Genomic DNA, 14,941 nt, shown 5'->3' with positions numbered 1-14,941 from the left:
TTCATGGATCCCCTTACTCATTTACCCCGGTGCAGCTGATTAAATGCACCATCTCGGGAGCAGAACATGATTTGAGGGAGGGAGCATAGGACTGTGCATGGATAGCTGTCAATAACATGGATTTTCCCACTTTTCAGTTCCAGGTGAAGACCTGGACAGTTCGAGCTTCACTTTTGCCTATTTGATATCGCGTAGAACCCTCTGTAGAAGACAGCCTTGATTATTTCATGCATTCTGTATATTGACTTTGGCAACACCTTGCTGACTTATCCTGCTTTTAAAACACTGTATTACTGTGAAGGTATGATACAAATGGAAGAAAGGATGCTTTTTTATGTCTGAAACTTGTCTTTCTCCTTAGGATGAAGAATCCCTCCATCGTTGGGATCTTGTGTACTGACTCACAAGGGCTGAATCTGGGTTGTAAGTGTCTATGCTCTTACCACACCACATAATATGTTCACAATCATTAACAGGCGGCACTACACTACACACAATTCCTACCAGACATTAGCGATTAAATGAAATGTATGTAAGAAGTTAAAAAAGTATCAGTAATGTGACAGATGGTTATTTCCAGGCTAGACTATTCGACATTTTGCTAACCCGCTGCTGCACATAACTGATGCACTTTGTATTTTATTTATTTATTTATTTGCACACTTATACCGCGCTGGGAATCGACTCCATAAGGAGTATCTCCGCGCCCTTGGCAACATCTTAGATCACTATCCTATCATTTATTTATAATGTCCAACAGGAACTAATAGTTAAACAGGAAAGTTTTTAATTTTTTCCTAAAGGGGAAAAGTTCTTTACATGATCTAAGTTCATAAGGAAGATCATTCCAGACTTTCGGGCCTGCTACTGATAGCGCCCTTCCCCCTTGTCTTGTCTTCCAGAACCTGGGGACAACCAACAGTTCCCGATCTCCAGATCTCAAAGATCTTGAGGGAATGTAGGGGTGAAATTTTTGAGACAAGTAATTGGGACCATTACCCGAGATGCACTTGTGAATAATGCACCCGGTTTTAAACAACACTCTCTGTTTCACTGTAAGCCAATGGAGTTTGCTTAACAGTGGTTTAGAGGGTGTGCGGGCTGGGGCGTTAAGGACAAGGCGAGCAGCCGTGTTCTGCACCACTTGCAGTCTGGCAATAGTCCCCTCATTTGCGGCTAGCAGCAAACCATTACAATAGTCCAGTCTGCTCAAGACGAGCGACTGAACTAGAGTTTTCCTGGTGGTATCTGGAAGCAGTGGGAATACCCGTCGGAGAAGCCCAATTACATGGAAACAGCAACTCACCACTTGATTGGCATGATGTTTAAGATTGAGTTCCTGATCCAGTTTAACTCCCAGATCTTTCACAACCGCCTTGGGTTCGGGGACTGGGCCTAGATCTTGAGGCCACCAGTCAGGGGTCCACAGACGTTTGGCTTCCCCAAAGAGCATCACCTCTGTCTTGGAGACGTTACACTGGAGGAAGTTAGCTGCCATCCAGAATGCCACCTCTTTCATCCCTTGGGAAAAGGAGCTACGTACTTGCGGAGTCATAGTTTTAAACGGAAAGAGGAGTTGGGTATCGTCTGCATACGATACAGGGATGAACCCATGGGATCTCATGATGTTAGCTAGGGGTGCATGACTTGAACCTGATCGTTGCCGCAGAGACTGATTGTGCCAAGTAATAAGGAGCGAAGACTAGGTGGGGCAGGAAATACACAGATAATGCAAATACCCAGTACTACAGAATTGTGATGAGTGTGAGAGAAGCGGGATTCTGTGAGCACCAATCTGGGTATAAGGGTGGAGCTGTTGAAGACGTGTGTCCTCATCAAGTGAAGGGGATGGTCATGTGTAAGACCATGCAAAGCTCTGAACTACTTTCAGAAGGCAGCATATGGTACCAGTACTACATTAAAAGAGTCTGTATGTTGGAGTAATGGTTACACTCTAGAACCCATCTTGAAGCCCACAGCTTCACTGGAATCTCTCAGAGGTCAGATCTGATGACTGTATGGGTTTCAATAAGGGTGCTCCACGAAATGTATTTTTCTCCATTGTGGCCTTAGGTCGCACCTTTGAGCAGCTGGTGCTCATAGCTGGTGCACAGCGTTCTTCTGGAAATTATTTATTTTGTGACAAAGGGGAGGTGCTGTTGATTGGGCTCGTTGCTCATTTTGTATTTATGTGAGTTTCAATAATGGAAGGTTGTAGTAGGATTCAGGCACTAGTATTCCATGATTTTATTTAAATGCGCTCTATGACTCGAGTCATATTAAAATGTTTTACTTTGGATGCTACTTTGTCATACGTTCTATAGATAAATGTTACATTTAAAATATTTTATAAAATTACCAACCTTATAAAATGGGTTATAGAGCCTTCATATTCTAGGTAGTTAACTTCTTGTTCAGCTCCACAGGTCGTAATGTGAAGGAGTGCCTCGCTACGGAGCAGACTTGGTACTTGGAACAATTAAAGAATTATCTTAACATCAAAAAAAAAAACTTCCATCTTTCTGACAGTTCATATCTTCTGGACCAGAAAGCGATTGCTGTCAAACCATGTGCCTGGAAAATGGCATGCACAACATGTTTGCCAATTATTTTGTTTATGGGCTGTGGTTATATTGGTATAAACACTACATGTCACACAACACGAGGAATATAATTATTTCTTTCAAAACAAGAGATTTATTTAACAGATGGGGGCAAATAACAGCTACATATTAGTCTTAGCCCTGAGAAACCTCGATCATTGTACAACAGCTTAATAGCTATTTAGTATATGCATACCCATATTGATATGCTTTTTGTCCTAGGTCGAGGGAGCCTTTCGGATGAGCATGCTGGTGTGATCTCTGTTCTTGCTCAGCAAGCGGCCCAACTCACCTCCGACCCTACTGATGTACCAGTGGTTTGCCTTGAGTCGGATAGTGGGTGAGTTTTTTGTTGTGTTCCCACCTGGTTGCTAAGTTTACACTGAACTCTGTTATGCAACCTGTGTTCCTTTTTACTGCTGTCTGAGTACTTTAGAGTGCTTTTTCTACGAAGGGTGGGGAGAACCATGTTAAATAGGTTGCTGCCATAACCTTCCAATATTTAGTAAAACTTTGAAATATTTCATTCTAGGTACGGTTCGTCTGACAATCTAGTCTTTGTTTCCCTGACTAGTTTTATGATGCAGGCCCTTACTACTTATTATGTGCTTTTGCTCCCAGACTTTTATGAATTGATTTATTGATTTGGATTCATAACTTTACAGGACCTAAAATGACATCTTAAACTGTTGTTTGTCAGAACCTTTTTGGGGATTGGTGGCACTCATGGGTTATTGCTCCTCAACTGTGGGGACTGAGTCTTTTTACCACTGATTTCCCAGGGCCTGACCTCTTATAGCCACTAAAAACTGATGTCAAAGCACACCCCTTTAGATCTTGACTCTCAGGGTAAAAAACGCAAGCAGTTCAAGGCGTAATCAGGGGGGTGGTGTGGGGCACACACTGAAGTGGTGGAGCGCTTATTCAGATTAGGGCTGCACGACTCGTGGGTGTGGGTTTAGTTGGTTTGTGTAAAGTCTTGCCTGCTTCTACTGAACAGCATTTCTCTCAGGCCGCTGTAGCTGGGCTTTGTTTCTCAGTAGACGTGTTCCCTCAGGGATGCCTTTGCCGGAATGCCCTCTACAAGCCTTTCTCAGTGGGAAAGACAGACTTCCTTACAGAATAGACCCACTTCTCTCCTCTAGCAGGTTGTTGCAGACTTCTTCAGGTGATATCCCCTCACCTCTGGCAAATTTGCTCCTAATGACACCAGCCACGGATCTCGGTACTCTCCCTGACACTCTGTGTCAAGGACACTGACCAATGAGGGGTCTTGGATTATTCATATCTGGTTCAGCCCTCCTCTTATACTTCTTTACAGACATGGATTTTTGATTCTCCATGCTCTGTTCTGGAACAGGTTTGAGGCTATATCCTTATTTGTGTATCCCTTCTCTTCCCAGATTAGACACCGTCTTTGTCTTCAGGTTCAGCAACATGGGGCTGATGAAGGGAGTCTCAGAAGAGAGTATCCATAACATGAACACAAAGAGTGAACAGGCATTTTAAAAGCCGCACCACTGGGGGAAAAGATTTAGGCCCTGATATGAAAGGTTCCCCACCTCCCCACACGCTCAATCTAGGCTAATAGGAGTGCTCCTGGAAGGTTCAAAATGTAGGATCTCACCATATAGTTACTTTTGCACTTCTACAAAGAGCCCCGTCTCCTTAATCCCACAAAGAGCCCCGTCTCCTTAATCCCACATTTCTTAATGCTGTATCCAATGTTCCCTGTAATTATTTTGTTTGGTGAGCGGGAATGCAGTGTCTTAGTGCACATTATTCTGAGATGTGTGCGCAAATGGAACTTACCATGAGTCATTATGCAAGCGACCCTTCTACCTCTTGGGTGATCAGGTGAAAGAACTGTTTAATTTTTTACACAAATGAACTAAATGGTCAATTATATTTTTAAATGTTATTATTCAAACTGTATTGTCTAAAGGCAAATAGTTAGTAGTGACATTTTGGATAGGGTGTGGTGCAGCTAATGCAATACACCAATCTTGGAATTCCACCAGAAAATCCAGAGAGGAGTCTTGTTACATTTAGCATGCTTCTTTCCTAATTCACTGCAGCTTGTCCCCTGCCCAGGCTTCATTCTGGGTTCCAACTCTACCTTAGGTTCTGTGTTAAATATACATATTTAAAAACCAAAGGTTACAGAGACGTTATAGTTCTCCTCAGGTTTCACTCATACAAAGCCAGAGAAACTTTGCAGTTCTAGTTAGCTCTGCTAACTATAACTTACGCCCCGCAATGCACTGCATTTGACCTCACATATTACATTACTAATGATATGACCAGGTCCGTGACATCACTGATTACATCATCCACAGAATCACTGATGCACCCCCTCACACCCCATAGAACCTTTCATACACCAACTCCCACAAACCCATTCACAGACCCATACCAGTACTTACACACCCACTCACTGACTGATGCAGCCACTCATTCACTAATACATCCATTTACATATTCACCCATACAGCCACTCACACACTGAGTTAATCACCCATAGAGGTACTCACATACCCAGACACTCACTCATACAGTCAATTAAACAGCCACTTACTCACCCATACACTTACACACACCCACTTATTTACTCATACAAATACTAACACATATTCACTCACCTATAAAGTCACTGACGGAAGCACACACTCCTTCATTTAGCCACTCACATTCTCTCACCCACTCAGATAGTCACTCATATTCCACATCAGTCACCTATACTGCCTCACATACCCAGTTACTCACCCATATACCACTGACACACTCACTCACCAACACAGCCATACACGCACCTATACAGCCCCTCATAAACTGGGTAACACACAAAGTCACTGACTCACTCATCCATACAGGCACACACTCCCTCACCACCAACAGACACTCAGACACCCATAGAGGTACTTAGACAATCAGTCACCTGCACAGCCACTCACGCGCCCACTCACAGACCCATATAGCCACTTAGACACCAACTGACAGACAGATACAGACATTCACACAACCAGTCACTCACCCATTCATTCACTGAGATACCTAATCACTCATACTGCTAAACCCCCTCCCAAAACCCTCCGAAATGGACTAGAAACTTCACCCAGATTAACATGACTGACCTAGAGAGAAGGGTTGGCTCTCTCCTCACTGCCCCCATGGACAATGCAGTAGCCCCCTTAAGACTAAAAAAAATCAGGAGCATCCCCTCCAGAACGTGGTTTAACACTGACATTAACAAAGAAAGAAGACAACTAAGAGCTTCAGAAAGACTGTGGAGGAGCAACCCTATCTCAAGCCTACTCGAACAACTCAAAGCAACCCGAAGGAAATACAAAAAACACATCAGCAATGTAAAATCAACCTTCTTCTGCGACGCCCTTGACAACACAAAAAACAGGCCCAACGAACTATTCAGAATCATCAAACAACAAACCTCCAAACCCCTGGAATCCTCCCTAGAGGCCTCCAAAGACTTGTGTGAAAACTTTGCCAACTTCTTCGAAGAAAAAATCACCACGATTGAGCTCTCATTGGAAATCAACGTCAACCCCGTCTGCAAAAACCTGCTGCCGATGACAGTAGATAGCTCGCCCAAGCACCCCTCTAAAACCTGGAAGTCCTTCATCCCCATCCCAGAATCCGAGATCCTCAAACTAATCTCCACCTCCAAAACAGCCTCTCACGTCCTTGACCCGATTCCCACCAAACTGACCAAAAAACTGAGTCCCTTTATAGCCCCGTTCTCTTGCAAGATCATTAACAGCTGCCTGAGAACCGGCATCATACCTGAATGCCTCAAAGTTGGCCAAGTCACACCACTACTAAAAAAAAAAAACAGGCCTTGACTCCAAGGAACTGAACAACGTCAGACCCGTCTCCAATCTCCCCGTCCTATCCAAAATACTGGAAAAATGTGTCCTCCAACAACTGACTCAGCACATGGACAACATCAACCTTCTTGACCCCCACCAATCGGGTTTCAGAAAAGGCAACAGCACCGAGACCGCGATCCTTAACATCACTGACGACATCCACAAATGCCTCGATACCGACCAATGCTGCCTCCTCATTCTCCTAGACCTTTTGGCAGCCTTTGACACGGTTGATCACCAACATCTCATTGAGGCGCTTCAAGAAAGGGTAGGTCCTACGCTGGTTCTCCTCCTTCCTACACAGCCGCTCACAAAGGATAAAAATAAAAAACGTTACCTCCGACCTACACCAGATCAACAGGGGCGTTCCCCCAAGGTTCAGTGCTTTCAACCCAACTGTTCAACATATACATAGAGCACCTCACCACCATACTCAAAAAGGCAAACATCCCTTTCCACCTCTATGCAGATGACACCCAAATCTATCTTGAAACCACCTCCATCGAGGACATCCACAGACTAAACGCCACTCTAAAAGAAATCTAACATTGGCTGTCACTTAACCACCTAAAACTCAACCAAGACTAAACCAAAATACTCCTCTTCAACAAAGAGGAGAACCCACATAATTCAGAATGGCTGAAAGCTTTGGATGCTCTCAACAGCAATCACACTCTGACCCACTCCGTTAAGTCATTAGGAATTACTCTAGACTCAAAACTCGACATAGCCAATCACATCAAGAACTCCGCAAAGAGTGCCTTTATCAACTTGAAGTTACTCAACAAAATAAAATAATTCATCCCAACCAATGACCTCAAACAAGCCACCCAATCACTGGTGCTATCATGACTCGACTATGAGAATGCCACCCTCACTGGTACAGCAATATCGCACATAGCACCCCTCAAAACCACTCTCAATGCAGCAGCCAGAATGGTCACTGGAATCAGGAAATTCGATCACATCTCACCAGCACTCAGAGAACTAAAATGGCTTCCAATAGAACTGCGTGCCAGATACAGAACTGCCTGCCTCACACATGAAGCCCTTCACACAGGTAAACCTGAGTACTTGGCTGCCAAACTCAAGAGGGCTGGTCAGACAAGGACCCACGGGAGCTCCAGTACCCTACTACTCATCCCCTTCAAAACACGCAAACAAAAAACTGCTGCACGATCCTTTGCCGGTAATGCGCCCAAAATTTGGAACGCCATTCCAGCCGACATCAGGACCATCCCGTCCTTCAAAAAACAACTTAAAATCCTTTTCCTCAACCACTCCCTCCCGAATGGATAGCCGCCATCAATTCACTTTTCCCTGCTCGTCATCTCTTCCTGACATTGTAGCTCTAAGACTTTCCTCCTCCCTGCTATTCCAGTTGCTCCTCCCCCCTCTTAATTGGTTTAACCCCAAGACAACGTGCTCTCTATGAGGTTATCTCAGGACTCACAGACGTCATCAATGCTGCTCAGCACACTTGGATTTCCGAACCTATTTTGTTGAACCCTGCTTTATTGTATCAACCTCAAGACAACATGCACAATACGAGGTTATCCTAGGACTCGCGCACTACCTTAATGCTGCTCAGCACACTTGGACTACCAAACTTATATGTCCGAATATAGTTTATTGTATAAATCTTGCTCAGCACACTTGGACTACCAAACTTTTATATATCAGAATACTGTTTATTGTATGGATCTTGCTCAGAAACTGTTGTGAAGCGCTCCGATACCCTCGGGTCAAGCTAGCGCTATATAAAACTCCTTCAATAAATAAATATAAATTATACAGTCAGTTGCGCACCCACTGAATCATCGATACAGGTACTCCAGTTTAATCAGCAAAGAGCGTAAAGCAGTAAACACCATATGCAAAGGGCGTATGGGGGTGGTTTGGAATAGAAATAGGAATGTGGGAGAACAACCATTTTCATGAGGGCTATACATCTATTAGAGACAGTGGCAGCTTAATCCAAGGATTTGCATCGTCTTCCAGTTTATGTACCGCTTTCCCATAGTTATCCAAAAGAACTATCGCCGGGTCAGTATCAATCTGTATACCCAGATAATGCACTGAGTCCATTGTCCAGGAGGAACTCTAGTGTTGTTAGTGTAATAGAGGGGGCAGGCGGAAAAATAATGGACTGAGACCTGAGAGTCCCCCGAACCTCCCAACTTTCCTAAGTACAGAGGAGAGAGTTCTCTCCGGGTCGTGAATATATAGCAGCACATCATCTACATATGCTGATATTATAAGATTGTAGCCAGGGAAGCCTAACCCCCTGTGCCCATGCTTTTCTCAGAGGGCACACGCCAGACACGCCAGTGGCTCTGCCACCATTGCGTACAGCAATGGCAATAGTGAGCACCCTGTCTGGTACCTCTTGTAATCTAAATTGTGGGCTTAATGTCATTACCAACATGAATACGGGTGACCGGTCTACCGGTGCAGTGTACAGTACTGTGATTAATTGTACAAATACCTCTCCCACTTCAATCTGCTGGAGCATCCGCATAAACTCCTACTCCACAGAGTTGAATGTCTTTGTCCGTGTTTAAAAAGATAGAGCATGTCCTCACCCCGAGTCTACGTGCTGCAGCGCCCCAAACAATGTTCTGAGATTACTAGTTAAACTACAGCCTGGCACAAATCCGTCCTGCTCAGGGCGCACTACTCCCACCAAAAGCGGGGCCCAGCCTGTTAGCTAGCACTTTGGCAAATAATTTGGTGTCAACATTTAATAAAGACAAGTGCCTATACGAGGAGCAATTGTTAGGTTGTTTGCCAGCTTTCAGGAACGTGATGATCAGGGCCTCACGCATCGCCAGGAGCAATATTCCTTACTGTACCATTTCCTCGTATAGTGTGACTAAGTGCTGTATGAGTAAATCTTGGAAGGCCTTATTAAAGGCCCATGTGAGTCCATCAGTACCTAGCACCTTCCAGGCCTGCATGCTTCCACGGGGTTCAGTGGCACCATCAGATGCTCCCTGTGCTCTACAGTGAGCCATGTCATTGCTATATGTTCTAGATAATCAGTAGTGGCAGTACTATCCGGTGTGAGCATTGTAGCTACGGAATCTTTCTGCTATTTGGTCTACATTGTGCAACGGCTGTCCGCTCTCGTCCAGCACTTCCTTGATCACCTCTGTCTCCCTCTTTGGGCGCATCCACGCTGCCAGGCTGGCCCCTGGGTGTTCCCGCTTCCCATACGTCCTTGCAATTGCATATTTACCCATGTGTTTGACATCACAATTGGCAATATCTTAGCCTTGATATCACTGAGGATATGGTCATCACCCGAACTCTGACGCTTCCCCTCCATTTCTGCGATTTCCTATTCCAAGTATGCCAATCGATTAGCGATCTGAGGACCCCCTTATGTTGTGAGATTGTGATGACTCTAGTTTACACCTTAAAGGTCTCCCTACTGTGGCAAAACTGTCGACCGATCCTATGTTATTGGGAAAGTATTCAACTGTGGCTTGCACGATTTTAACCTTAAAGAGTGCATCCAGTAGTGAATACAGGTGGAAGCGCCAGGTGAAAGCAGTGGCCTTACATGTGTGGAGTTCCACGTACAATACTACCAGTGAGTGGTCCGGGTAGGTGCGCGGTAATGGTTCACACTTGGCGGTGTCTCCATATATCCAGAAATCCCATGTGATCCGCTATATCTTGTATTGCCTTTGCAGAGAGTCTTCCTGGTAGGCCACCTGACTGGTCTTGTGCAGGATCTTATATGCAATTAAAGTCTCTCCCCTCCCCCCCCAAATCTGTGTTAGGTCACCTCATTGGTGCGAACAAGCGCTAAGTGACTGATAGAACTGCCTGTCATCATAATTGGGTCCAGATACCCCCACAATCAGAACTTCCAACTCCGCCCTATAGCAGTGAGCCACTACAAAACAGGCTCTCAGATCGGTGCACACCTCTTGTAGCATTACTCCCATTCTGTGATTCACCCAAATGAGAGGTTGTGTTACAGAGTTAGTGTCAGAAAGATATGACAGGAACCGGTACATAGTGAAAGGGCGAAAGAGTGTAGGGTGATTGGACTGTAAAATATAAAGGTAGAGTGACTTAGATAGACGTTAAAGTCACTGAGCGATAGTGACAGAAAAGTCAGAGAAACACAGAGAGATAAAGGGTAAATGGATAAAATCAGCACTATATAGATAGAGCCCGAGTGAAAGAGAAAATCGCCTACGCTAGTAGGGATACAGGAATTGAAGGAAAAGAATGCCTCTATTTAAAAATAAACACCAAATGAGAGGGGCGACAAGGAGTGAAAGGAAGACTGTAAAATGTGGCCCCACCATACCCCATTAGTTCAAAAGAAAGCGATGAGCAAAATCAATTCAATTTTTTTTGTTGAGTGGGATTATTCATATGGGTAGTGTTCGGTATGATAAGGGAGCCCACAAACATCAGTTTGAAATGGGCCTCTTATCTCCAGCCGGTGCAGATTAAACATTAAAGAAAGATCAGTCTCTGACCGAGCCTGCGTTCTTTTTTTCTTTTCTTTTTTAAAGAAAGAGCTTACCTCTAACTGGTTTTAGCTGTATTCTATAAGAAAAACACTTCCTGGTGAAAAAGCAGCAAGAAACAAGCGCCCCTGGAAGTGCTTGCTCCCCATTTACTAAGAGTCAAAAGAGTAAATAAACAAAATCTCACTTACCAGACTTTACCATACATGTAGAAGTAACAAGCTGAAGTACAGTCTAAGATTTTTTTGTAATTTGAAAGGCATATGCTTCAAAGAACTTTGGCTTTGACAGTTGATAAATCTAAAAGAAAAGATGCCACTCTTTTTAAAAGCAGAGGAACAGCTTAATTTCAATAATACGTTTATTGTTTCAAACCTTTCTCACAGCGCCCACTCCTAGCCATTCTATTTCTTTCATTTCTATGGATACACCACAAGCTGTCCACAGCTGACAGGATCTCATCAAACCACAACTGTCTTTAGGACCACTGACCCTGCTCATCTTGCTGAAAGGCATGTCAGAGATGTGGCCACTCTGCAGCTGTTAATCTGATCAGGGGATAAAAAGTGAAATAAACCAAATAGCAAGGTTTTTTTTTTTAGATGAAAAATGCAGATATTCCTTTCAAGAACGTAGCAGACTGCAGAGCAAAACACACCGATAATAAAAGGCTTGAGAGATAATGTCTGATGCGAAGCAGATACCCGTATGGGAATTTTCAACTCCCCTCTGCCCAAGCGGGCCTACTTTTCTTTTTCATGGATTCTGACAGAAAATTAGACGTGAACCTTCTCTTCAGCACAAATGTATGTATTCTTCCTCTTGACCCCAGACACACTTTTACCCAGAGGCTATGATGGGTATCACGGAGTCAGGCAACCAAATGGCCGCCAGAATCATTCAGAAGAGTTAATGCAGTCTAGTTCTGAACGCATACTGTGTTTAAGTAGTGCATTTGAAAAACATAAAAGAAAGACTTACAAAAACAAACGGCCGTCTATATCTCAAAAATTGGTAAATGAGTCACCATGCCATGGTGGCCGCTTATCGGTCTATTTTCAATTCACACAGAAGCAAATCAAAAGGAGGCAACAAGAGAAAAAAAAACTATGATTTTAAAAATGATTATTATGGAATACTGCATTTATCCAACGCTAAAACGTGCTAAAATTGTTTTCATATTTTGAAGAAAAAAATGAAGTAACTTTTAAATAAGCTGGGGTTTGCTTATTATTTAAAAGTCCACATATAAAGATTTGTATTGCTTCCATACAGAAACAACTGCTGTCTGAACAGACACATACTTACTTGGTGATCTCATTGTCTTGAAGGTTAAAGACTAACAAAGCTGAAATGTGGGGGTCATAAGTTGCACAACAGAGACCTCTCACTGGCTTTGACCCACTAGAAACTGCAATGGACCGTCACCTAAGCTTCCAGTTAGTCGATTAGTTCTCCATCATGTTTTGAGCACAATGGCCAGCAATTGTTCGGTGCTGTTCGGCGAGGGGAAGAACTGAGCGTGGTGGGGGAGTAGGGAGGAGAAATAGTACCTCCGTCATGTCAGTAGGAGTGGACGGACACTGATTTAGATTGATTAATCTGTGCTTGGTCGCTGCTCCACCGAGACAAGCGGAACTGACTTTTGGTCTGCTCTGGCTAGTTAGGAGGCAGCAAAGAAGACTGAAGCTGTAGCAGCAAATTGTAAGCAAGGGTGGGCTGCAAGTCATTTACTGAACACAATAATGTTGCAAGCAAACACATGCGCTTGCAGGCTCGACCCAAAAACCTATGTGGAAATGGAAATCTCAGTGTAGCGTGCAGTGAAGTTGATTCCTCATTGTATGCTCATAGAGGTTTGCTAAAATCTGCTGGTTTCTTTCAGTTTCACTGAACGCTATATATATTTCCAAATGTATTTATTTTTTAAACATTGGATGTGTCATTAAATCCCAAAGTTTTGTACAGGTGGGCGAGCTAATAAATTAATGGGGAACGCCCCTACAAAAGCCGAGTGCTGAAAATATATACAAATTTTTTTTTATAACCATCTTTATAGAAAGTTTTGGGACAAAAATTGGCATAACATAGTACAATGTTTGATGCACATACAAGTACGGTATAGTATCCCGCTCCAGCACCAAACTCTGGTAACAGCACTTCATCGTATGGTTATGCCATAGTAGACCCACCATTTCCTGACATGCTTCTGTGGCTAACCACAGGCCTAAAGAATTGGCTTCTTGTGGTGAGCGCACCAGTCCACTCTTGCACGCCAACCTCTAACAGTCAGCAGTTGTTTTTTCTTCCAGGCACGGACCACATCTCACTTGGCAACCAAACATGCCATCCCCAGGAAGACACCCTCCGTCCTCGGACCCCCCACCTCCTCCATCAGCCCTAGTAATGCAATATGGGGTCTGAGCGCTGACAGTATCTAAAAGCAATACTTTGCATCTGTGAATAAGGTGATCTCCGTCATATTTGGTAACGTTTGTCTTTGCGTTCCAATCTGTTGCATTTAAAGTCAAACACTGCCAAACACGATGGAGATCGCTGCATCCACAGATGCAAAAGATTTCTTTTCAGGTTTAATTTGCCCTGTTTGTTTTCATTTCTCGTCTGCCCGATTTCTCCACTTAGACCTTAAGGTCTCTCCATTAAAATGTGTGCTACAGTGTGCCCCCTTCGTGGAGATTGATTGCTGTGTGCGCTGCCGCCTAGGAGCACACCTTAGAGGTAACAGTGGTTGTATCATAAAAATCACCAGGAATGCTAGTAATACACTATGCTAGTCTACCAGAGTGCCTCTGACCTCCATCTTGTGCAGCATTCATTCAATGGTAATCCAAAATCGTTTCCTCTAACAGATGCTAGCACAGTCCACACACTCCACTGGCTCACACTATCAACCTCTTACCATAAGCATGTACTTGTCATACACATGAAATGTAGCTCTGCTAAATAAGAATGAACGGCATAGTTCTTCCTGGTTTCTAAAGCTACCTGTAGCCATACTTTAAAATTATTTAACACAACCTAATATCCACATTAATCTACTTTAAAAATAAATAACAGTTAAAATACTGTAACAGGTTTTAAAATGCGTTAGTTAGCCACTGTACTCAAACTTTTAAATTGCAAAACTCACAAGCGGTAGGTCGAAGTGCTAATTGGGTGGAGGCAGTCTTTCAGAGTTTTACCAAACAGCTACACTGGTGTAAATTGTTACCTAACAGACAATGGGCAACCATTCTTTCACAGTATGCACACCCTCCGGGCGAAACATCCATTGGTCAAAAAGCTTACACAATGTATTGTTTGTCTCATTAAAGTATGCAACAATTCATAGTCCAGCCTTGCATATAAAATCCTTTCTCTAGCTAACAAAATATAGTTAGACTTCCCAGTATAAAACCTTTAAGAACGGTCTTAGCCACTTAAGAGACTCACAAGTGGTGTCACCTACTATTTCTTCAGCTATGTTGGGGAAACAATTCCAGTAGAGGATGAAGCATTTTAATGTCATGTGTTGGAAAGCAGAGGATTGACTGCAGAATTAAAAAATTATAACTGCAGTTCAAAATTATATATATATATCTAGGACCTAAATTTAGCAAATCTAGTATTTTGCCAAAAAAAACAGAACTACTGGAAGCTATTAGTAATGTGCCTCCACCTACATGCGAAGACGATGTAAGGTCTTTCTTTCGTTAACTGAATTTTACTTCAGATTTGTAAAAGACTCTGGCAAGAACATTTTTGAGGTAAGATAGTTGCTCAACAAGAATAAAACGTGAGTGGAGTAATTCTCGGCAAGAGATTTGGAGTTTATCAAAAGTGACACCGTTGCACGGTTTTGACCCATATTCTTAGGCAATTTTGCGTGGTTAACCGAGCCCTACACATATGCGCAAAATAACGAAAAAAGCGCGACAGTGTCTGATAATAGTAC

At 43.4% G+C, this 14,941-nt stretch overlaps 1 protein-coding gene across 2 annotated transcripts in view; it reads left to right on the top strand.

Moving 5' to 3' along the window:
* LAMTOR5 (late endosomal/lysosomal adaptor, MAPK and MTOR activator 5) overlaps positions 1-14,941 on the top strand; it is a 56,794-nt gene that overhangs the window by 2,652 nt on the left and 39,201 nt on the right. For both annotated transcript variants that reach the window (XM_078644797.1, XM_078644798.1), the window contains exons 2-3: positions 362-423; positions 2,826-2,943. In XM_078644797.1, coding sequence (XP_078500923.1) covers positions 362-423; positions 2,826-2,943 — 180 coding nt within the window. The remainder of the gene's footprint in view (positions 1-361; positions 424-2,825; positions 2,944-14,941) is intronic.

This window comes from Lissotriton helveticus, chromosome 5_1 (assembly GCF_964261635.1).
Source record: "Lissotriton helveticus chromosome 5_1, aLisHel1.1, whole genome shotgun sequence".
NCBI classification, from domain to species: Eukaryota; Metazoa; Chordata; class Amphibia; order Caudata; family Salamandridae; genus Lissotriton; species Lissotriton helveticus.
This window is presented reverse-complemented; position numbering and strand designations above follow the sequence as displayed.